Source organism: Hippoglossus hippoglossus, chromosome 6 (assembly GCF_009819705.1).
Source record: "Hippoglossus hippoglossus isolate fHipHip1 chromosome 6, fHipHip1.pri, whole genome shotgun sequence".
In the NCBI taxonomy this organism is placed as follows: domain Eukaryota; kingdom Metazoa; phylum Chordata; class Actinopteri; order Pleuronectiformes; family Pleuronectidae; genus Hippoglossus; species Hippoglossus hippoglossus.
This window is the reverse complement of record NC_047156.1, coordinates 14,475,991-14,499,451: the sequence shown is the minus strand read 5'-3', so window position 1 is coordinate 14,499,451 and position 23,461 is coordinate 14,475,991. Positions and strand designations below refer to the sequence as shown.

Below are 23,461 nucleotides of genomic sequence, written 5' to 3'. Positions count from 1 at the left end.
ATTAAATGTGCAGTGTGTCCCACGTATCGAGTGTGTGCCTCATTTTAAACTGCCCTTAAATATTTTTGCACGAGTAACATATGAGATAAAGGAAACCAAAATCCTCTTTCATTTAGATGCAAATGTAAAACTATTCGAAATCCCACTGAAAAGATAAAACACGAGCTGATTGCTTGAGTGTGTGACAGGACAGTCTAACGTGGACTGTTTCCAGGACCTATTGAGTCACTCAATGACATGAAGTTTCCAGAGTGACAGATATGTTTCCTTCCCCACTGTACAATACAACCAAATTGTTCCCCAGAAAATATACATATTCAAACACTAGCATCAGTCCCTAAGAGGGATACATTTACAGAATGACACTCTTTTCTTTTTAGCTTTGTGACAACGTTATTTAACACAAACTTGTAGAATTGAAATCTTGACTTGCTTCGGCTAAAGTTGCCCCAACAATTTCTAAAAAGTTTAGATTCACCAACAGATTTTTTTTTCACAGTGGAGTGCACTTTAGGGTTTCACTCACACATCACTGTCATCTTCCTCCGTGGGGGTTATTTCATCCATAGATGATTCAAATTCTGCAACTTTCTACCATTTCCCCAGAGGGAACAGGGAACTAAATATCTGATAATTATATCACAAAGCAGAACCGAGTCTTTAACTCATCCCGGCACTCCAGTCTTACTTCAAAAATTTAGAAATTTAATTTGTCGATCCAATTACTAAAATACTGTTGAGATGAGACGTAGTTTCTTCAGGTGAAACATGACACATCTCAAGTGTGTGTGTGGTCACAATGAGTAATACAAAAGCACAGTAAATATTGTAGTTTGGTGCAGGTGAATTCTATTTTCAGTTTTATTTGTCTGCTTTTATTGATATTAATGTGATGGGAATAAACTACAAGTGACTGGATTGCACACAGGCGCTATGATGAAATGTGACCAGATACATGTGTGTTGTGTTGACTGGACACAAAAAGCACATTATAAACACATGATGAATAATTAATGCATTATAAAACCCTTTTCTGTACAAACTATTTTTAAAACCCGAGTTCCTCATTTCATCTAACATCACTTGTGTCTTTAAGGAGACGCACCGGCTCCTCCCTCGTCCAATCAGATACGAGAAACTTCTTCCTGCTCACTTGCAGCTGCTTAGCTGACTGGTCGTCATGGTAAACACGTCCAATAATCGTTTTATTTAACGCTAGTTTGCGTGTTTGTGAATAACAGTACTTATTTGGGAGTTAAGATATTTTAGTCGCACGATGTACAAGTGTCTTACTTAACTATTCAGCTCAATACTGTCAGTGTTGAGTCAGGAAGAGCTAGCAGGCTAAGCTAGCAGGCTAAGTGGCTAGCACCCTGTAATGTAAATACTCAGCCTGCCTTGTTTTACCTGAGGACTCTGTCACAGCTGATCGTGTTGTTATGTCCCGTCTGTTGTAGCGGTTCCGCTTCTGTGGAGATCTGGACTGTCCAGACTGGGTGCTGGCCGAAATCAGCACATTAGCGAAAATCGTGAGTAGTCCCAACAGATTGTGCACGTAATCAATAAAACCATAATACTCTGCACGTGTGTTTTTTTCTTTTAATAATACGTGTTTTCCTCTGCCTTGTGATTTTTTTTTTTTTCACAGTCTAGTGTCAAGATGAAACTCCTGTGCGCTCAAGTGCTGAAGGATTTACTTGGGGAGGGAATTGATGTAAGAGTTAGATATGTACTATTCATTTGTACATACTTTCACATTTCACCCACACTGATGCATGCTGTCTCCCTCTGTTGTTTTAGTTTGACAAGGTGGCAAAGCTCACTGCAGATGCAAAGTTTGGTAAGTTTCTCTTCTACTGCTTCTCTGTGGTGTTTATATCTTTACTACATCTACAACTTCTATAAGGTGCTAATACTACAGTCTGCAGACACATGACACTTCATCCACTACCCAGCTCCAAGTGTTACCTTTTGTTTAGTTTGTTTTATCACTTTATGTATGCACTGTTTTTATTACAGCTTCCTTTTCTTTTTTTTTTGTTATTTTTGTCTTAATACACATTTTTGTAAATGTTTGCTCTGAATCTAGTATTCTAGGCTTTTTAGAGATAAACCTTATCTTGTATTTTACTCAGGTAGAAATAGCAATACAGCAATAATAGCAGTGCTATTAGTACTCTAATACAAATAAAACCTGAATGCAAGTTTCAATAAAACTTGAAACTTGCATTCAAAATCTCACTTAAGCAAAAATACTGAACTAAAAATACATATGAATTTGTAGAGTAACATGTTTCAGTATTAAATGTTAAAGTACACATTATCAAGCTGTGAGTATTATGTAATATTTTTGCATTATAGCGGATGCCATAATATTTGAGCAGTGTTTACTGTAGATTGTCACGGAGAAGCTACTTTTTATACTTTATGGGATGAATAAAAATGATTATGTGTTTTGTATGTAAAGTTTAAATCAACAATGAAAATAGTAACTACAGCACTCAAACATAAAATATAGTGAAAGAAAAGTAGAACAAAATCAAGTACAAGTAACACAAAATGATCTTCAGCACAGTACTTCACACACACACAGTACTTCTCAGTTACATTATTGTACTACTGGTAATCCCTTTAAATTATTTATATACAAGCCTATAAAACTATTATACTTCCATTAAATATTTTCTTATATAACATGCACTTATCTTGCAGAGAGTGGAGACATCAAAGCCAGTGTGGCGGTGCTCAGCTTCATTTTCTCCAGTGCAGCAAAGCATGATGTTGACAGTGAGTCACTGTCCAGTGAGCTGCAGCAGCTCGGTCTTCCTAAAGGTTAGTCCACTGGAGCTCTCCATGTTTAGTACAAAAAAGTGGTCACACATACACACAAACCTCTTTCTGCCAAGAGCAGTGCACCAGGACTAATGCCAAACGGGTTGTTACAGCAGAACAAAGGTGGGAAAACATCATCTGACCAGTTGTTCTTTTTAAAACTATTAATCATATTTCAGAGCAATGTTGGCATGAGATATAACTTATTTATCAAACTGGTGTAGCTGTCAGACAACCAAGGGCTCCTGAATACATAGATAAATGCAAAACTTTATACATAAATAAATACAAAAAAAAAAATGTCTCCATTTCCAGAAACATAAGAGTCTTAAATCACAGCCTATTGTGTTATTGTCTGAGGTTATTTCACTGTATAATATACTATTGTGTAACTTATATGTGGCACCACTGTATTCAGCGGGTACTTGAACAATGACTGTCCTTGATGGCTGTGTGGGTGGTGTGGTGCTTTGTTACTTTGGTGCATGAATAATACAATCAATTCTCTGCCAGCTTGCGATTGTATTTTCTTTTCTCAGATATTGTGAATAGTTGTTTTGATGTTGATGTCTCTTTATTGTGCAGCCTTAAAACTTTTATGTGATTATTCTAAGAATAAATCCTGACTATTAATTACACACACTCTGCCTTTCAGAACACACAACGGGACTCTGCAAATCATACGAAGACAAGCACTCGGCGCTGCAAGACAAACTACGAGAGACAAGCCTGAGATGTAAGATGTTTCTGTTTGTTTAGCCCTTTTCAAAGAGGGAAGACGAAACTTGCTGATGATGTCCGCGGCCATTTGAACGAGGCTGCTGACCGAAGCAGCCACTAAATCTGCTCTGTACTGCATTTCAGTGGGACGGCTGGAGGCAGTTTCCTGGCGGGTAGACTACACTCTGAGCTCCAGCGAGCTGAGGGAGGTAAACGAGCCAGTAATTCAGCTGAAACTCCAGACACAGGGAGCAGAGTCAGGCTGCACGGACACGACCGTGGTCTCGGTTTCTGCTGACAAGTTCAGAGTGTTGCTTGCAGGTCAGCTCTCCATCTTGTCAAATCACAATTTACTCAAATTATTCTCAAAATAATTCTATATTCGGCAGGATTGTGTTGTGGTAAATCTTTTCTCATGTTTGTTTCCACAGAGCTCAAACAAGCCCAGGCTATGATGAATGAACTACAATGAAGTCTAACCTCGATATCTGAAGAGCTGGACATAATCGGTGCTGATAGACTGCCAGAAGTGCCATGCATACATCTTGTACAGCCTAATTTGTTTTTGTATGAATGTAATGTCAAAGGTTAAAGCTAAGGTTGGTAATGCAGGACAAGCTAGCAAGAGCAGGCTACACTTTGAAAAAAGACAACAGATACATCCCACTCCAAACCCATCAGCACTATCGTCAAAGCTACGCCCCCAAAAACACATGAACACTGCCTGACAACTGCTAGAAGCCGAGTTGTGTGTGACTCGCTTGCTAACTTCTGGCTATAGTCTCTGCTTGAGGGGTGCATGTCTCCCCGGCTGAAGACTCTGGTCATGCGCAGCGAGAGCACGGGCAGGGTGCTCGCAGACAGGCAGGTCAGTTAAAGCCATTTTCAGACATGAACTCTGGAGAATGTCTGCACAACTGGCTCCGGACTTTCTCTGGAGTTTGCCTTTTCACACATGAACAAGGAAGCGGGAGATTCTCTGCACTGACACGTTCACAGCAACACAGTAATCTGCGCAGAGCGTTCAGGTGAGAGATGTTCCAGCAGTATTAATTCTGCTATGGAGATCATGTGTTTTTGTTTACAGCACATCGATACTGGCGTCAGCTCTTATCACAAAAAGTTCTCTTGACATCATCGTTGGTGCCTTCTAGGTGTGTGGCACCACTTTTTCATCCTGAGATATTTGTTTCCCTTTTTTGTTTTTAGTTTCATTTTTGTGTCCCGTGTTAGAAACGTCATTAACACGTCCACTCGCTCGCAGTAAATCCTGCAGAGGATCTCCTACTGTATTCACTCATGGTCTCATTTGGACAGCACCCTGTTTTTTCTGCTAGGGGGTCGGCCGGAGACACTCCAGAGAAAGTCTTGAGCCTCTCGCTTGGACATTTGCGTTCTTACTTACAGCCCCTCTTGAGAATGAGAGGAGATTCTCTGCAGTTCAGTGCATGTCTGACAGTTTGGCTATCTGTACTGGCTATGGCTATATTTGAGGGCTATCGGGATGTGAAGAGGATAAAGATAAAAAAGTGTTTCAGAAACAAAATACCAACCCTACCTTTAAGTCAAAGGCTCATTCCTCTTTTAGAATGACTGATATTTAGCTGTATTTTATTACCACGTGAAAAAGAACTGCTGAGAATGTTTCTGAACTAAATGGACCATTTATAAAATATTGCTAGATACATTTTTATTTGAATCATGTTGATGATTTGTATGTTACCATGGTTTGATCAGAAATAAAATGTAAAACCTGGAAATATTTGTATTCTTGCTCCAGATGTGCAGCGCCTACATTTCCCATCATGCATCGAGCTGCTTTGTTTGCTTGTGCTGTGTCTCTGTGGAGCCTTTACTGAAATAACTGTTTTCATCGAGTTGCAGATCGCGACACAAACATCCATCTGAATCACTTGTGCTGAGTTTATATGCAAATAACGAGCACGAGAGTTCCGGAGATCTCGCGATATTTCGGTGGATGAACCTCGGGTGGTGAAGTTACACAATGTGTTTGGTAACGAGCACGTAGTGAAAACGTTTCGTTGAGTAACATACCTGCACATGTCCTTCAGCACAGTGCAGGGACAGGGTAGTTTCTGCAGGTTTGGATCATCACACACTTTCCTTCTGCACATCTGAAATCATCGGCGGGGTCTATTTCCTGGTGTGGGTAGGTTGTTCGAACCTATGACCTTTCAACTCAGGAAACAGCCTGCTTTTAAATGTTTGTTTTGATCACCGGTTCTCTTTTCCATTCAATTGTAACATGAGCGATGCAGCAATATGATGTTTATTTGCTCACGAAGTTAAATGATCGACCACTTGCACGCATGGTGTTTGTGTTGGTTTTAAATCTGTTGTGTAATAACGTGAAGTCAGCTGTGTGCACTGAACGTGTTGTGTAGTCTAACAGTGAAAGACTTTTGTGTCTCAGCCTGGATGTGTTTTCATTTTTGATTATTCATTCATTCAGATTGTTAGTTGTTTTTTAAAAGGGAAATAATTCTGCAGGGAAATATTGAAGTTTGCATTTCTAATACGTTGTAGGTATAAATGAAGAAGAACTAGAATGGCACTCAGTAGAGTACATACCTCCCCCAGGCCCAAAAGTCTCATTATGAAACCACATTAACTAGATTCTTATTTAGATCTCCAACAAATCACACACACTCATAAATATCGGTCACCTGAATATGTCAGATTTTTGTTTTTCATCAAGGTTCATTAATTATTCCCTGAGAAATCAAAGAAAATATGGAAAAATGTCCTATCTCACAATTTGAAAGAAAGTGAAAATAAATTAAAAGGATCCGCCCCCTGAAGATCCACACTCCAATTTCATAAGTTCTTCCTCGGGTCATGCACCACCCTCCACAAAATCACATAGAAATTGGTTGAGTAGCGTTTGCGTATTCCTGCTAAATAACTAATAAATAAACGATAACGTCAGCTCTTTGGCAGAGGTAATTAAAAGCTGTAAATTTCAATTTGTATCATGTCAAATGTCCATAGGTTGTTAAAAGATGTGGCCCTGGATGTGATCGTTTGGGATTTATTTTCCACTCTTATATTTTCTCCACAGCGTCATCTGTTCCAACAAAATGCCCGAGGGACCGGAGCTCCACCTCGCCAGCCTCTATGTGAACAAAATGTGTAATGGGGTGGTGTTTACTGGAGCGGTCCGAAAATCTGAAGTCAGCAAGAGCCCTGAGGTGCCCTTCACCTGCGAGGGCTACCGCATCACAGCTGCTTCCAGAGGGAAGGAAGTGAAGCTCACGCTGACGCCAGTAAAGAGCGATCATCCCAAACAGGGAGTGCAGACAGAACAGGCCGACCAGCCCATGGATATTGTCTTTCGCTTTGGGATGTCGGGCTATTTCCGCTTCACCACAGACGATGAGTTACCCAAACACTCCCACTTGCGGTTTTATTCCAAAGAGACGCCGTGCAGAGTGATGAGCTTCGTGGACACACGCAGGTTTGGCAGCTGGCAGCCCAATGGGACTTGGCAGCCTGACAGAGGGCCATGCATCATGTTTGAGTACAAAAGCTTCAGGTTGGTCTTCCTGAGAGTGTCACATGTCACCCCGGTTCAGTCAAAGTAGCACTGGGTCACTGACAAGTTAATTTTCCTGCAGGGAGAATGTTGTGTCGCATCTGTCTGACCGGGCCTTCGATAGGCCCATCTGTGAAGCCCTGCTCAATCAGAAGTTTTTCAACGGCATCGGGAACTATCTGAGGGCTGAAATCCTTTTCAGGTAATTAACATGTAAAACCTGCAGAACTACACAAATGTTCCTTTTATTCAGTCCTGTATTATTGATGCACAGATACAGCTACTGAATAAAAAATGGAGAAAGCAGAGTTTAAAACAAATTTCCAGCCAAATGAAAGAGATTGAAATAGTAGAATAAAAGGGGTCAAGAGATTAATAGAAATATACAGGATGCATCTGTATTTAAAACAAAAAAAGCAGAAGCATTTATTCTCAGTCCCAGATGCATCAGGGAGAGCAAGTTGATGAGCTGCACAGAAAGATTAGTTGTATTTCCATCACCAAAAAAGGAGCATTATAATCTCACCAAGTTACAGTGGCCACATAACATTAGTCTTCACGTGGAGCTTCTCTATTGGACAAATATATATAAACCTTGGCTCGTTTCTCAAAAAAAATGTTTTTCTTGATTATCTGTTGCCAAGAAAGTCGGTGTCCTCCCACAGAGATATAATGAAACTTCCTCCCGTTGTAATCTGTCTGACTCCCTAACTCATACTTGGGTCCCACGCATACTGCCGCATGGAGGAGTATGTGGTGAATCTGACTTAAGGCTATGTACGTTCATTATTGTTTAGCGAGCCGCCAACATTTAAGACAAGAATAAAACAAACTTAACAAAATAGACCAAAACTATTAACAGTTCCATAACAATTTAGTTTAAAACCCCAAATATTCTGCTAACAATCAAATTAGATAAACAGCAGCAGATCTTTGATTTTGAGAAGCAGGAAGCTGGGATTCTTTGACATTTTTGTTATTGAAGACTCACAATTTATCATGCGTCAAACTATCTGTTACGCAGTATATGTACGACAAATACTTGAAGTGAATACAGTTCTGATACCAGAGCAATTCCAATGAGTTCCACACAGTGAGTGGTACAGATGTCAAATCAAGTTGAATCAGTATTTGGAGAAAAGAAAGTTGGATCAGTGCATTTCTTATCAGTATTATAGTTTATGATCGTTCAAAGGGAAACAATGATATTTCTGAAGATCTCCTCATGGGACTAGTTTGCAGCTGGATTACATTGCCAGATGTAGCTTGAGGTCACAAAGAACAAAAACTACATAAATTAGGCAAACTTAATTTGTGCTGCATTTGTTTATACAAACAATGTAACACAAAGTGCTGCACAGAATAAAGGCATTCAAAACGCAACTAGAATTGCACTTAGTAGAGCACATACCTCCACCAAGGTCAAACGGTCCCAATATGAAACCACATTTCAATTCACCAAATTATTCTCTGAGATTTGAATTGAACGAAATATTGAACACTCTTATTTGGATCTGCACCAAATTCGAATGGGTTCTTCCCTGACCCGACCACATCCTTCCACTACAGCAACCCTGCTAATCAACGCACAGAGTAACAATATTAACAGGATCTTAAAAAGGAACCAAAAGGAAAAGTAAAAGATCACTGTCCTGCATATACATAAGAAAGAAAGCCTGGTGCCAACAGACCATTGTCAGAAGTCATTTACCTTCACAGGATGAGGGTTGTTTTAGTGCTTTTATGTGATGGTTAAAGACTCAGGGTCAAACTTTCTGAGGTTCTATTTGTTTTGTTTTTGTTGAAAATGACCTCAACATGGCACCGGCTCTCACGCTTTCAAGGCCCGTTTCCTCCGATTCGAAATGAATGGTTTCTTTCACTTCTCCGTTTCTTGCTTCCCGTGGGGAGGCATAATGATTCAGAAACTGAAGACAAAAGAGTCTTGTTGTTTTACAATGGAAGGAGTCTTTAGTTGAGTTTCTCTCTTTTTCGTAGGTTGAACATTCCTCCCTTCGTACCCGCCCGGACTGTATTGGAAGGCCTTGAGTCAGAAGATTTATGCGACAGTGGTGACTGTGTGAGAAATGAGAATACAAAGGTGAAGGAGCCCACACAATCAGACCCTCACACGTTATCGCTTAACGTTTTTTAAACACTGCCTCTGTTCACGTTCCAGAAGAGCCCAAAAACAAGGGTGGTGAAGGAGGAGGAGGCGGCGGACCTGCTCAGACTGTGTCATACAGTCCCTCTGGAGGTGGTGAACCAAGGTGGGTTGTACTGTTAACTCCATCAATCAAATTTTATTTCAATAGCCCATATCTACAAATCACAATTTGGCTCTTGACAAGGTGCGACATCCTCCTTAACCTGAGGAAAACTACCAAAAAAAACTGTAGAAACCTCAAAGTCGCGTAGATAGATGTCGTGTGGAGCAGAGTCAATCACTACTCTGTTTGCTTTAATCTCCAGTGAAAGGCTTCTCCCTCATGTAGAGATGACGCAGTTTGATTCCTGTGACACCTCCTCTGGTTTTTTGATTTAGGGGGAAAAGGCTATGATCCTGAGAAGGCGGACTACTCTGACTTTAAGGCATGGCTGCAGTGTTACTACGTTGATGGAATGACCTCTATCCGGGACCACAATGGCAGAACGATGTGGTTCAAAGTGGGTTTAAGGAGGATTTTATGTCCTAATCTCTGAAACAATATTTAAAGTATCACTGATAATGATTTGTACTTCATCTCCAGGGTGATCCAGGCCCCATGGCTCCTAAAGGTATGAATCACATTGAAAACACAGAACTGAGCACTTCAGATGAAATTTTTTTCTGAGAACAAAGCATCTGACTCATCTGACGTCATCTTTTCTGCTCATCGTAGATTCAAAGTCACCCAAGGCAAAGAAGAGAGTAAAGAAAGAAGACGACCACGACTACACACAAAAGAAAAAGGTATTAACAGACCTTTTTTTTTTTTCCTCTTGTGATGTAACAAACTCTACAAACTCTCTTTAACACCAGTTTGTATACACCAGGTGGCAAAGAGTCGCTCTGAACTCACAGCAAAGAAAATAGCGGTGAAACAGGAAACTGCTACCAAAACACCAAAGAAAGAAAAGGATGCACGTCCTCAGGAAGCCAGAAGAAAGAAGGAAAAAACACGGAGTGTAAACACAGCTCAGCGTGAAGAGAGCGAGAATGCACGTAGGCGGAAGAGCAGTCCTGCAGAGACGACTGCAGGTGAGTTCTTCATGTTCTTGAAACAAGTTGTTTTTCTACTGTGGGAATTTTGAATGTTAATAAAATAGTCCTTCTTGTTGCAGGCTCGCAGAGGCGGAGCAGCAGAGTTACCAGACAGAACAGCAAATAAAGATGGGAAAAAGATAAATGGACGCAGAATTTTTTAATTTTGTACAATTTTTTAATAAAACCATGTTTCTACAAAAGTTCTGCAAATGTTTGTTTTGAAGTGAAGTGAAACCATTCATTTTGGCATTTCAGCAACAATGTGTACCTCAAACAGATGCGATGCCATCAGCTACTGGTTCTACCTGCAGGAAACATCTTTATTAGACTAACGGTCATTAAATTGTTGATTTGACTGATTTTATTTTCTAAATCAAACGTGCATTTCACTTGGATGGCACTCATTTAATGGGTTCCTCCCTGATCCATATTGCATCCTTTCACCAAGTTTTGTGGAAATCCGTCTAGCAGGTTTTAGTTTAATCTTGTTAACAAACAGAAGAAAACATAACCTCAGTATTCCAAACGTGAACACCCCGAGGATGAATAATCACAGGATGAGGAGAAGTGAAACAATTTGAAAGGGGCTGAAGTTAAGAGCGATTCCCCCTGACGCAATGGTCGCCGGCTGGGCGGGGTCCTGTCTCTCCATGAGGTCACAACTGAAAGGAAGAGGAAACGGTTTTGCTCTCGGCAGACAACATAAAAAGATTCCAGACAGCAAGTATTACTAGAAATAACGACACTCACTGCCAGGCTTCCCTCACTGGAAGGGCGGTGCGGAGAGTTGCCGTCACGCTGCTCCCATGTGACTCAAAGAGTCGGACTACCAATGCCCCCTTCCGGTCCTCGGCCTGTTATAGTAAATGGAGTAAATAACATGAAGCAGGCTTAGTGGATTAAGTCACACTGGGTCGAGCTCGGCGTTAATTGGATACCTGCTTAACGGTTTCCAGGATGACGGCTTCGGCGCTGACAGAAAAGGCGCTCCAGGGTGCAGAGTCGGGGGTGCACTGGATTAACCTCAACGGGAAATTGAGGTTGTACGCACACTGGATTACAGAGGCATCTTGGAAGGATCCTGTCGAACACACGTAACAAATGTGTTAAAACGATTAGTTTGTCGGCTTTATATTCTAACCAATGTGTAATTTATTTGAAAGACCAGTAAGACCTGTGTGTGGCATGATTGCATATGTGAAGTGATGAGTCCCCATGTCAGCGTTGGCGTTTGGGGCCTTCGGTGCTCTCAGTCTAAGACACAGACATCAACTGTTAGATGCACTGGTTATAAAACAAACTTGGTATAAGTGAATTTTACGGTCGAATGAACGTTATATAAATGTCGTGTGTGATCTCACAGGGACAGAGTCATTGTGTTCTTATGGACCGAGTAACCGTATTTGCAGTCGTTCAGCAGCGCAACCCCGAAGTTGTGCTCTGACAAGTCGGCCCACTTATGACCCCAAACCTGGGAAAGAAACCAGGATAAGAATCAGTAAAGACGATGCAAAGGACTATGGGTAATTTCACCCTATCTTCATTCAAGAGCAGGATTTATTGATTTCATGTTCCGATTTTTTTATGCTTTCACTCAAAACCCTGCGATCTCACTCACAAAGCCCCTGCTTGGGCTCAAACTGTGCACTTGCAGTCAGCTCTTCTCACACTGCTTCTGTGCGCGAGTGAAACATCTGCTCCCAGATTTCTCCTCTGCTTTGGAATTTTTTGTGCAACACGCCTGTTTAAATTCCTCATTGTGGGTGTGTTGGTTTTGATCCTGATGGGCAGCAGGTGTAATAACAAAGCCGTGGAGGGGGAGAGTGCATGAACCTTGTTGAAGTTACCACCCGTACGGGACTCTAAAAGAAGTAAAGCTAGGTAGAGCTACTCTCAAACTGAAAGACCAAACTCTAGAGTAAAGATAGGAATAAAATAAAAAAATACCAGCATTACTTTCATTCTAGCAGCATCACTGACATCTGTTTCCTGCGGGGATCAGTGTGAATTAAAATAACACGTTTGTTAACATCACAGGGCTGTACCTCAAATCTGGCCCAGTCCCATGAGGTGTTTCTGTGTGTGGGTCTCTGCAGGTGGCCAAACTGGATCTCATACGTGGCGTTGGGGCTGTGCACTCGCACTGGGAATTCCACCTTGAGAAACTTGTGTGACTCCGCCCACTTCACCTGAAAGTGCAACATTGTTTTGTTTTTTTTAAAGGCGTTGAAGAATTCGTCTGTAGATTTCTACACATTTGGTTAATGTTGTAAAACCTCTGTGCTGAATTTGATGTAAGGACACATGGCGTCCATGACGATCGTCTGCGTGATGGTGCTTTTGTCACTGATCCTGAGGGTGAAGCTGACGCTGCCCCGCAGTCCACCTGAGGACGTCACCTGAATGGGCTGCACCACCTCCAACACCGGCTTCCTATAAAGTCAGAGTTGTCATATCTATAACACCTGCAAATACACTGATGGGTCTTAAGGTGGCGTAAGACAGACGAGAGTGACACCTTGTCTGAAGATGGTAGTCCATTACATCCCAAGCATCCCAGTAGAGGGGGACGTCATCAAACATGACAAACTGGTTCCCATGGCAGCTGTCAGAGATGGCTTCTCTGAAACCAACAGAGTGAGACAGATGTTAATAGATTCATGTTAATGCTGTCGTAGATACAGATGTTTCATGGGGTTTCACAGAACCTGTTTTCATTGATCAAATACAGCGACGCCAAAGTGCCGTCTTGGTTCACGACAGTCTTTAAGATCCCGTTCTCCATGACGACAGCTCCGTTGGCCTGTGACGTCACACAGCAGCTCAGTTATTTTAGTGACATTACAACACAGCAACGTTGATGAAATGCTCTCTGTACTTCACGCACCTGAACAGTGACAGAGACTGGAGTCACAGGCTCTGTGTTTGTGATGGGAGCTGAACCCACACTGGGAACTCTCACCAGAGCTGCAGCGACACAGACACAGCATCAGATATGAAGCTGCAGTCACAATACAAAACGCAACAACACACTGTAAACATTATAAAAAAAATCAAACATACCCAGATCAGGTTCACCAGCCCCCTCCTGAGTCTGGATGACTTCATGACGCTCCCACGACAGAGAGTTGAACACACCGGCACCGTTTCCTTTTGACGCCAGGGCTCCACATGCATCACGCAGCAGTGCAGTACAACCACTGCGGATATCTAACACACATTGTGATGTACTTTTAAATTTGGAAAACTACATATGTATATGCATATGTACAGGGCTTTCCACAAGGATATAGAGTAAATGGTAAATATGTACCATACTGTATATATCACTTTTCCAGTCCTATCTACCAGTGCAAGTCCCATTCATACAGCTATTCTATACGCAGTGCTTTTTCTTTTCCACACCATTCATACACACACAGGGTAATTTGGGGGTATCTATATCAGTATCTTGCCCCAGGACACGTAACATGTAACTGTATTATGTACTATGTGGTTCTGATAGTAATGGACAGAAACTGTACCTTCATAATACCTGAGTGCATCCTCCACAACCATCTCTATACAGCTGCCAGGGATCACGTCGTGGAACTGGTTTAGAAGAAGCAGCCTGGAAGAAAACAGATTGATGAAACTACTTTAAGCACAGCAACAACAACAGAGACGACAGATGTTTATATTTATCCACATCATGAAACTTTAATGGGTCTGCACCTCCACAGCTTCTGCAGCTTTTCCACCGGATACTTAAATGTGGGCTCCCGACACAGAGCCAAGCAGCTGGCTACCTCCACATCGTGAAGGAGGGCCTCGCATTGACGGTTCCCTCGTTTAATCTGGATGAAAAAACACAAAAAGTATAAAGACAACTGCACTTTATACATAACAAACATTTGGTATTGTTACAATGCATAACTGCATCATTTTCATCTCTATTTCCTGTGTGACGTTGCAAGAATGATCCTCCTTTTTATAGTTGTTTTCATTTCTATTTTGTGGTGTTTTGTAAATATGCTTTAAAATATATTTAAATCCAGCATATTAGATGCCAACATAATACATTTTCATCTCAATAATATGTGTTTATATGTGCTAAATGTATTATACAGCGTTATTATGCACTACTGTTGTTATTTTGTCTGTTTTTCTTCTTGGGGCGGCTGTGGCTCAGGGGCTACAACGGGTCATCCACTAACCAGAAGGCCGGCAGTATGATTCCCGGGTCCTCCACTCTGCGTACAAAAATGTCCTTGGGCTGGACACTGAACCCCAAGTTGCTCCTGACGACTGTGAGCAATGTGTGACAGAGAAAGTGCTGCACAAAGATGCACTGTACAAATATGTAAATGGTAAAACTGTACTGTGAAGCGCATTGAGTGGTCATCAAGACCAGAAAAGCTGCTCTATAAATACAGTCCATTCACCATTCTTACATTTTTCCTTTTTCTCAGAGAGAGCCTTTTACTTTTGTTCTGCAAGTATGATTTTAATCTTGAAATAAGAACTGTGAACAGATGTTAAATCTACCTGCGCCTCTGTGGTGTAGGTGCCGTTGTGCAGCTCCAGGAAGAGCTCACCGCTCCACGTACACAGCAGATCTGAGTCAGCGCGAAGCTGAGAGAAAAGCTTGTCGGGAGTAGATGTCTGGACTCTGGGAACCACACAAGAGTTAGAAGTGAGCAATGTCCTCCCTGACTTGTTGCTCATTGTGACTAAAACATGACTGTATTAACTTGACATTGTAAAACCCAACCATGGTGACATCAGTAGACATCACTCATATCCTTTTACGCTCAAACCGGTTTCGAGTGGTCTGCCGCCTGCGTGCTGACACACCCCTTTGAAATACCACAGCCCCGAGAAACAAAAGTAAAGCCATTGAACCATATGTCCCTGGGAAGTATTTTGGGCTCAGATTGGGCTCGGTCATAATTGCTGACGAATGTTGAGTGAATGGTCCCGTTTACACTTGGGATTAACATCCTGGCAATAAAATGTATCCTGAATGAGTCTCCTGTGTCAAGCTGCGATCAGATCACACTTCCCGGCTGTAGTATGTTATTTCTGTTCCTGAAGACCAAATTATGTTATTTTTACCCTGGAGTTTACAGATGTGTGCGAGGATAATGTTTGTGCGTGTCTGTCGGCATGAGCGAGCGAGAGGTATGGACCGAGGCAGAGAGAGGTGGAATGAATCTCGTGCAGCTCCGAAGACAGATTTTTACCAATTTAAGAAAGTATCAAACATTACGTGGTGAATGGTGATCAGCGTTGATATTGTGTCGCAAACAAATCAGCGTGTGGACACAAACATGTGTAAGAATATGGATCGGTTCCTAGTGAATCTGTAGCATGTCAGAGGATGTAAATTGAGTGGGTGGTCTTTCATATGTGGCCCAGGATGGATTGTGCTCATACAGTAAAAACAAAGTGTGGCCACGTCCATCTCAGACACCTTCCAAAGAGGTCTGGGTGCATTCACACCTGTACCCTGTCTCTCCTGCCAGATGTTAATACCAGGTGTGAACTCCGTCTATGTGAGAAGTGGAACTGACTTTGGAAGCCCGTCTGTGTCCCGGACCCGGTTCAGTCTGTCCAGCATGAGCTGTGTGGGTCCTCCCCCGCCGTCACCGAAACCGAACAGCACCGCACTGTGGTTGGCTCTGCCTTTGTCTTTGTTATTCTTCAAAGTTTTCACAAGCTGTGGGTGGAGAATAACAACAGGATTTGCGGGGATTGCAAATATTTTCTTCACAGGCTCAACCTTCACCCTGTTATGTTTGTCAAGAAACCAGACTCACATCTTCGATCTTGCCCTTCATGTCGTAGGAATTTCCTGGTGGGAAGTGTGTTAAAACCTTGGACCCATCCAGGCCTTCCCAGAAAAATGTGTTGTGCTGTGGGAAATCAAATCAAAACGGAAAGTAAGAACTTTTTCTTTCTTTAAATTTAAGCGTGTGGTGCCTACAGTACTTACAGGAAAAGTGTTGACCAGGTTCCAGCTCAGCTTCTGTGTCAAAAAGTTGGAAATGCCAAATCCCTGCATAATTTGAGGAAGCTGGGCGGAGTAGCCGAATGTGTCCGGTAGCCAGAACTGAGGAGTAAAGAGAACTGAGTCTTATGTTTAGGTCAGGTATAATACAAAAGTAAACCCAGGATGTTTAATGAATCCTCCGCACCTCTTTACAGTGGATCCCAAACTCCTGGTTAAAAAAACGCTGGCCCTCCAGGAACTGTCTGACCATGGACTCACCTGAGGGCAGATTTCCATCCTGATGAGCAAACGGTAAGAAAAAAGGGTTGAATGCCAGCAGGCCGCAGAATACAACCACTTTATAATACATGTGGGATTCATTGCTGAGAGCAGTTTTACCATCTCCACCCACGTTCCTCCTACTGGAATGAACTGGCCTTTCTTCACAAAATGCTTGATCTGGGTGAAGAGTCCTGGGTACCAGCTCTTCACCCACTGGAACTGCTGAGCCTACACAAAAAGTAAAAAAAAAAAAAAAAAAAGTTGAAACTGAAGATGAGTGCTGAAATTTCTAGAACATTTTACAGCTCATATAAAGCTACAATCGTGTGGAATTACCTGAGAGCAAGTAAACACAAAGTCCGGGTTCGTCTCCATCAAACGGATCACCGTCACCCAGCTTCTGCCACATTTACGGATGGTCTCTTCATAGGGCCACAGCCAGGCTACGGATGAAAGTCATAAAGATGAGTTATTCTATGCTGTTTCTTTTATATTACACGTTTTTCTTTCTTTTCATTTGACACAACAGCCCACAGTCCTGAAATATTACATTTTGCATAGCACAAGTCTAGATAACAGAATATAATCGGCAAAATTAAAACTTAAATCACCTTTAAAAATTTGACTGAACCGTCAGTGACAGTTTTTGAAACTCTACAGACACAGTTGATTCACAGGATAGTGAGTTGATACTCAGCTCTACATAACATCAGAAATATCTAGAATGTCGCATACCTCCACCAACAGTCCCCTTATGAAACCACATTTAAATTCACTAGATCTGGATTTTTATTTCTGCACCAAATTGCTTCCACTCATACGTATTAGTCCTAAAAACATGGCTGATTTTTCTCATCATGTTCCATGAATTATTCTCAGAGAAATCCACAGAAATGTTGAAAAATGCTTTATCTCAGATCCCAAAGAGGGGGCAGATGATCCGCGCCAATATTTTATGGGTTCTTTTGTGACCCATGCACACAATCCTTCCACCAAGTTTCGTGGTGCTGTGTCCAGTAGTTTTGTGGACTCCTGCCAACTAACAGACGGACAAACAAACAAACGGAGGTAAAAATGGAGACCTGAGTCTATGTGGCAGTGACCCATCGCATGGACGATGTGCTGGCTTTCTCCGTTCCGCTGGCTGAAGAATTTGTGAGCCAGACTGTGTGCTCTGGGGAAAGTGCTGGGATCGGAGGGGACACAAAGGTTGACCATCTCATTCACAGTGAACAGAGCCTGGTAGCCTCGCTGCTCGCCCTCCCCTAGTTCCTGTAGAGGAAGGGTCAAGAATCCACAGGAAGTTACGTTTGCCTCAATGGAATTCCATTCTCAGAGAAAGTACCACATTGTCATGCACTGTTTTGTGTCGTGCAGTACCTTCACAATGTCAACAAGCATCTCAAAGTCAGTGAGCAGCTCCCTGACGTCACGGTTAAATATCACCAGCTCAGCTCTCTGCACAGAAAACTTCCTGTTCGGGTCTGGAGCTGCAATCATGGAGCCCTGACCATCTCCGAAAAGCCCGTTGCAGGCCATCTCTACATAAAGGGTCACGCTAGAGAAAAGGAAAACTTTAAGGTAAGAGGAGTCCAAACATTCAATAAGACACGTTGGTTACAGAAGCAGCACTGAACTCATCTTTTACTTCACTGACCTGTGCGGTTCTTCATCTTTCAGACAAGCAGAGAGGATGTAACTCGTCTTTTCACCCTCTTTGGTCAAGCCCTGCAAGTTCATACAGCATGTTACACATCGTAGTTTCATCTACAGATGGGCGAAGCATAGACTTCTGCTACTTTAATCTAATCTAATGTCAATTTAGCTGCTAGTACATCACCTGCACTGGCTGCCCATCTCTCCACACCATTGCTTCCCCATCACTTTCCCACAGGAGGTGAACCTCTCTCCCTCTCCACGACTCAGGGAGGTTCAGGGTCAACTTAAACCAGCAGGTCCACCACCTAGAACAAGCAACAAGCTTGGATTAGCGCCAAGATCTGAGGGAAGATGTGAGGGTAATAAAGTGCGGCGATATCTCTCACGTCGGTCCAAAGGTGTCGCCCACTCGATAAGGTGCAAAGTTCTGCTGGGAGGCTTCTGTGAACGTGATCCGTTTAGCAGACAGGGAGGAGGCGACGGATTCCAGTGGACAAGAGGCTCCATAGAGTCTGCAGGAAATAAACAGAATAACAAAGCAATTTACAGATCTAATTCAAGCAGAGGGGGGAACCAACACTAAAAATAAACATGACAATTTGTGACGATCTTTTATTTTCTAACCTTCTTTGAGGAACACAATGGGCTTGAGCTGTAGCTATGGAGCTCACAGTGAACAGGGAATGACTTCAAATGTGCACCTCACTATGTCAGGAGCTGTGCGTGGATGCTTAACATCTAATTGGCCCCTCAGTGTAAAAGTGGCCCCTTTATGGCCCCAGATTTAGAAAAATCCTAGATCCCCCCCTGAATTCATCAATGAATGATCTCAATACCACTCAATAGGCTTCAGAGGATTTCTAACGTCATCAAATCTCATCAATGTATTGATTCATGTTGTTTTGAATCTAACTAGCCTCACTAACAGTCTTGCAGCTTAGCAACTAACTGCTGTATTATTTAGTCTCTTTCAACTTATTCATACATTTTCATGCAGATGTATCCTTTTTATTTCTTTTACCTTTCTTTTCATCTTTTTATTTCTTTTAATCTGCTCTTTTCAATCTTTAATTTAGCTTGAAAATTGTTTCAACCTAAAATTAAAGTGTGCTTTCTGGTTTCCTTTGTTGTTTGAATCCACCTCTGTGTGTGAAACCTCGCCTTGTTACTTGACGAACTCTGACATCCTGTGGACACACTGCAGTGAAATATTAAACCTAGGAATGAAGGAATGAAGCAGTAAGAACGAGGAGGTCACTGTTGATTTAGCATTTGCTCTGATGTTCCTTTTCTTGCAGGCTGGTGTCCAGCCGGTGATGATCTGCACAGACACGAGCTGCGAGCTGTGCAGCTGTGATGTTCCTGATATGCATGAGTTTGACTTTAAGCAACCTTCTGCAGAAGCTTGCACAGGTGGAGACAGACACACGTTTGTTGTTGCTTCTTACCGTCCTCTCAGATTACAGTCAGTGAAATAAGTGTCCGAGACGAACTTCTCTGCTCTCTCCAGGAGGGTGCGCCTGTTCTTCAGCACGGGCTGGTGATACATCTCCAAACCGACACACTCACACACCTGCAGGTTTAAACTACGAGCAGGATCCCAGAGCCTGCTGACTGACACCTCACCTCTCCCGACCGGAAGTGAGGAAGGGAAGCACTCTGTCGCTGCACCAGAACCAACAGGGCGCTAGATGGCAGCACTGTTCAACAACTGACTACAACGTTCATTCATTCACAGCCAGAATAGGTGAGAGCGCCTCCAGTGGAGATATATCTGCTTTAAGATAAGATAAGATAATCCTTTATTACTCTCGCAAAGGGGAAATTTGCTGTATTACAGCAGCAAGAGTCAAAAGAGGCATCAAGTAACATGCAATACTTAAGTGCAAGAAAAAGTATAGAAAAATATGAATGGGATTAAACTAATATATACAGTGTAAAGACATGAAACATATGTGCAGTATGAGAATAGGTACAGTGAATGGATTGCACATGAATCTTTGATATTGCACAGACAGAGAGAATTGATGAAACCATACAGGTATTATTTTGGTACTTCAACAAGTTGTCGCACACTGACAAATACCCTTCACAAAATGTATTTGTATAAGTGAAAAAAATTGAAGATTTAAATTGAGAATAATAAAAATAAATATATATATAAAATAAATATAACTACCATATAAATATTACTACTTAATATAGTAGAAAAGAAAAAAGAGATATAGATAGATAGATAGATAGATAGATAGATAGATAGATAGATAGATAGATGAGACAATAAATGTTTAAGATAAAAATAGGTCACTATCAGCATGATTCACAGCTAAAAAGGTGAAATAATGCAATAAAAATGACTTTATTCCAAAACATGATTTTATTTAATCGAGACACAAGTTATTTACACTTCTACACAAACCGAGAGACACTGTGGCACAGATAACATTTACGAAAAAGGTTTCACATGAAATGGCATAATTTCTTTCATTTTGTTTTTTAAACATGGCAAATGGGTATCAACAGTGAAAGTTCAAGCAGCATGAGCAAGAGGAAGGCGTTCTGTTGAAGGACTGGTGAGGGACTCTTTAATGTGGAAGATCAATGCACCACCTATTGTGGAGAAACAACTAACCCACACTTTCTTTACTATTCAATTAACCTAATTTTATCATTTATCCCTGCTCGATTAGTTTAAGTATCTAATGTTCGGCCTGACAGTAAAAATGTTGTCTTTATATGCCAGGTGGAACACAGAGGATATTGATTTGAGCGAGTTCCAATGTCAGAGAGTGACATAATCACCTCAGAGGTCACATGGGAATGAAGAACATCAAAAGGCTATTTGCATGGTTAGATTTTATTTTCAATTTTAACTATTATTTTCAACTTTAGTAACAACTTTAGTAACAAAGTAACAAATTTCTATTCTTTTCAAAATTGTATTTGATTTCCGGAAAGCATCTTGTGACAAAGCCTTCTTTGGGAACTACTGTTCTATGCTACAGGCATGCAAATACACTTAACATAAACTCAGGAACATATAGAAAATGGTCATGGGAAACCGTGTGACATGATCTCATAACTCCAGTCCAGCAGAGTTAGAACAAGCAATCTAGAGGGTAAGTGTGCAGGCTCTAGTCTAACTGAGAAGCAGTGCTGGGGAGTTAGTCTTGTGATCAGAGTGGCGGACAGGGATCAGGGGTCAGCCCACATGCAGCCTGAATATACAAAAGCCTCTCTTCTCTCAGCATCATTCACAGGGAAGGAGCTGTGTGTTTCTGTGTTTGTACCAAGCTGAGAGTCCTTTTATTATGAGATCCACGGAGCGGCTCTAAGTACAGGCTTGGTGGAAATGTGGTAAAGCCCATCCCTCTCAGGCCACCCTACCATCAAGGATGACTGTCAACTCCTGTCCCCCTATTGTTTGGGATTGTGGTTGTGCTTCCCACTACGCCAGTAAAGCCGAAAGGGAACGGGTGCCACGGTCCGACTTGGCCTGAGCTTCTCGCCAGTTCAGCTCCCGGCCTTACCGGAGGAACTGACCACATCATGATGCGTAAATAAAGGGGTATTAGAGAAAAAAGCTGTTCCTCTTACTCTAAGGAAGTAGTCGTACAGCATGAAACAACCTTTTAACCATCCAGCATGAAGACCTATGATGTTCTTCCTGCCACAACACAGCAAAGGAAGTCCAGACTGTGGCTTGAGAGAAAATAAAGACAGTGCTTCCAAAAAACCTCAGGGCTGCATTCAAACTTTATATCGTGATGCTTAAACCTTGCATCCCTCCACAGACGTCCAAACTGACCCATGGGACAATTTCACAAAGTGCGAGTGGTGCAAAAGGACAACGGTCAACTGAGTTTTTTTGAAAGGAGTTCCTGGACGACGAGCTACACCCTGGAGCCCAACTCGTCTCTCTCTCTCTCTTTGTCCTGTTCAGAAGCAGATCTAAGAAATAAAAGAACCAGAGACTGACTTTACATATGTAACCAACAGCCTGAAATGAAGTTTATCAGATGCCAGTTTAGTTCATGCCATCAACCATCTCTTATCACCTCCGTCAACGAGTTGATATTTTCACCCCTGTCTGTCTGTTTGATTACACAAAAAACACTGGTAAGATTATCACGAAAAGGATTTGGTACGGGTCGGGGAAGAACCCATTCAATTTCGGTGCGGATCATTATCAGGGAGCAGATCCAGGTCATTTCTATTTACCATTGCATTTTTCAACCTTTCAACCTTTTCAACCTTAGATCTTCAGGAGGAATAATATCTATGAGTGTGTGAAGTTTTGTGCAGAATGATTTAATATAAGGAGACTATTGGGCATTGGCGAAGATATGTGCTCTGCTAAGTGACAGTCTGTCTGAGGTTTGTTTGAAATTAAGATTATATGAGCAAGATGTTAATGACGTTGCTGCAGGAAATTAAGAGCTAGGACTATATTTTTTTCCCCCCACAAATCTCAATTCATCCATCTTCTCCACTGGCACAAGAGCTCAGCCATGTGTGAAGTATGACGTGCTTCTGCTGATATTTTGTGTGGAACATCTGAAGACAGAAGGAACATTTAATACTGTTTAATGCAGAAAGTCTGCGAACAACAGACGTGTGTCTTCAAAAACAGATTGTACATCATTAGCATAGAAAATGAAGAGGGGAAGTGATTCCCGCTGATGAAGAGACATTTTCAAACACTTTCCACCTCTTTAGAGAGACTGGCTACTGCTACATTATCTTTTCTCTCATTTTAATTCTATTTTCTACATGTACATCTTTGAAAGCAGGAGACATTTAGTTGTATTTATTCCTAAACACAAGCATATGTAATTTCATGAGATTTGGCATTTAAAACCCCTTATTGGCCAAAAGTCATTGTAGCTCAGATTAAATCTTCTTGTCAGACTTAATTGTAGGTAACCATGAACATACAGTATTTTGGGAAAAATGCATTCAATCTTTTTTTAATTTGTTGATTTCTTTCTTTCTTTCTTTCTTTCTTTCTTTCCCTAAAGAGTCATTTGAGTTTTTGAATTTGTTTTAATTTCCTTCAGTTATAGTGAGATAGAGAGCAGTTATAGAGAGCAGTTATCGGACTGTTTAAATATTATGGACATTTTATTATTTTTTCCATTTTTCCCTGCACCGTGCTTCCTCCTGAGCACAGAAGTGACCTGGATCAGCA

At 41.7% G+C, this 23,461-nt stretch overlaps 3 protein-coding genes across 7 annotated transcripts; 2 read left to right on the top strand and 1 right to left on the bottom strand.

The window, feature by feature from the left end:
* The first annotated feature begins 1,118 nt into the window (after positions 1 to 1,118).
* commd4 (COMM domain containing 4) lies at positions 1,119 to 5,312 on the top strand. The gene is made up of 8 exons (XM_034587498.1): positions 1,119 to 1,183; positions 1,458 to 1,529; positions 1,649 to 1,714; positions 1,801 to 1,840; positions 2,713 to 2,832; positions 3,488 to 3,568; positions 3,697 to 3,873; positions 3,984 to 5,312. The coding sequence occupies exons 1-8, from the start codon at positions 1,181 to 1,183 to the stop codon at positions 4,022 to 4,024; spliced, it is 600 nt and encodes a 199-aa protein (XP_034443389.1). The 5' UTR covers positions 1,119 to 1,180; the 3' UTR covers positions 4,025 to 5,312.
* A 135-nt stretch (positions 5,313 to 5,447) lies between these two features.
* On the top strand, positions 5,448 to 10,541 carry neil1 (nei-like DNA glycosylase 1). 4 transcript variants are annotated; one of them, XM_034587494.1, is made up of 10 exons: positions 5,448 to 5,722; positions 6,635 to 7,108; positions 7,191 to 7,310; positions 9,107 to 9,209; positions 9,288 to 9,378; positions 9,654 to 9,775; positions 9,859 to 9,886; positions 9,991 to 10,061; positions 10,145 to 10,349; positions 10,433 to 10,541. In XM_034587494.1, the coding sequence occupies exons 2-10, from the start codon at positions 6,654 to 6,656 to the stop codon at positions 10,477 to 10,479; spliced, it is 1,242 nt and encodes a 413-aa protein (XP_034443385.1). In that variant the 5' UTR covers positions 5,448 to 5,722; positions 6,635 to 6,653; the 3' UTR covers positions 10,480 to 10,541. The 4 variants fall into 4 exon arrangements, with proteins under 4 accessions (XP_034443385.1, XP_034443386.1, XP_034443383.1 ...); XM_034587495.1 differs by having other exon boundaries at positions 10,145 to 10,332; positions 10,428 to 10,501; XM_034587492.1 differs by lacking the exon at positions 10,433 to 10,541 and having other exon boundaries at positions 10,145 to 10,402.
* On the bottom strand, positions 10,496 to 19,897 carry man2c1 (mannosidase, alpha, class 2C, member 1). 2 transcript variants are annotated; one of them, XM_034587487.1, is made up of 26 exons: positions 19,719 to 19,897; positions 18,657 to 18,782; positions 18,452 to 18,575; positions 18,269 to 18,339; positions 17,992 to 18,169; positions 17,694 to 17,883; positions 16,948 to 17,054; positions 16,729 to 16,839; positions 16,535 to 16,627; positions 16,333 to 16,449; positions 16,157 to 16,252; positions 15,911 to 16,056; positions 14,883 to 15,006; positions 14,070 to 14,191; positions 13,880 to 13,965; positions 13,419 to 13,565; positions 13,243 to 13,322; positions 13,064 to 13,158; positions 12,874 to 12,978; positions 12,632 to 12,788; positions 12,401 to 12,544; positions 11,717 to 11,826; positions 11,530 to 11,609; positions 11,294 to 11,436; positions 11,106 to 11,209; positions 10,496 to 11,017 (listed from the first exon to the last, which is right to left on the bottom strand). In XM_034587487.1, exons 1-26 carry the CDS (start codon positions 19,817 to 19,819, stop codon positions 10,906 to 10,908), a joined length of 3,069 nt encoding a protein of 1,022 aa, XP_034443378.1. In that variant the 5' UTR covers positions 19,820 to 19,897; the 3' UTR covers positions 10,496 to 10,905. The 2 variants fall into 2 exon arrangements, with proteins under 2 accessions (XP_034443378.1, XP_034443379.1); XM_034587488.1 differs by lacking the exons at positions 18,657 to 18,782; positions 19,719 to 19,897 and having other exon boundaries at positions 10,823 to 11,017; positions 17,992 to 18,069; positions 18,452 to 18,502.
* Positions 19,898 to 23,461: the final 3,564 nt, after the last annotated feature.

Coding starts and splice junctions, on each gene's coding strand:
- commd4 (XM_034587498.1), top strand. Junction 2,833..3,487: donor GCAGCTCGGTCTTCCTAAAG/GTTAGTCCACTG, acceptor TCTGCCTTTCAG/AACACACAACGGGACTCTGC. Junction 3,874..3,983: donor GTTCAGAGTGTTGCTTGCAG/GTCAGCTCTCCA, acceptor TTGTTTCCACAG/AGCTCAAACAAGCCCAGGCT.
- man2c1 (XM_034587487.1), bottom strand. CDS start 19,819: ATGTATCACCAGCCCGTGCTGAAGAACAGGCGCACCCTCCTGGAGAGA. Junction 17,055..17,693: donor TCACTGCCACATAGACTCAG/GTCTCCATTTTT, acceptor TTTCATCCGTAG/CCTGGCTGTGGCCCTATGAA. Junction 16,450..16,534: donor TTGGGATCCACTGTAAAGAG/GTGCGGAGGATT, acceptor TTTACTCCTCAG/TTCTGGCTACCGGACACATT.
- neil1 (XM_034587492.1), top strand. CDS start 6,654: ATGCCCGAGGGACCGGAGCTCCACCTCGCCAGCCTCTATGTGAACAAA. Junction 9,210..9,287: donor TGAGAAATGAGAATACAAAG/GTGAAGGAGCCC, acceptor TTCACGTTCCAG/AAGAGCCCAAAAACAAGGGT. Junction 9,887..9,990: donor AGGCCCCATGGCTCCTAAAG/GTATGAATCACA, acceptor TGCTCATCGTAG/ATTCAAAGTCACCCAAGGCA.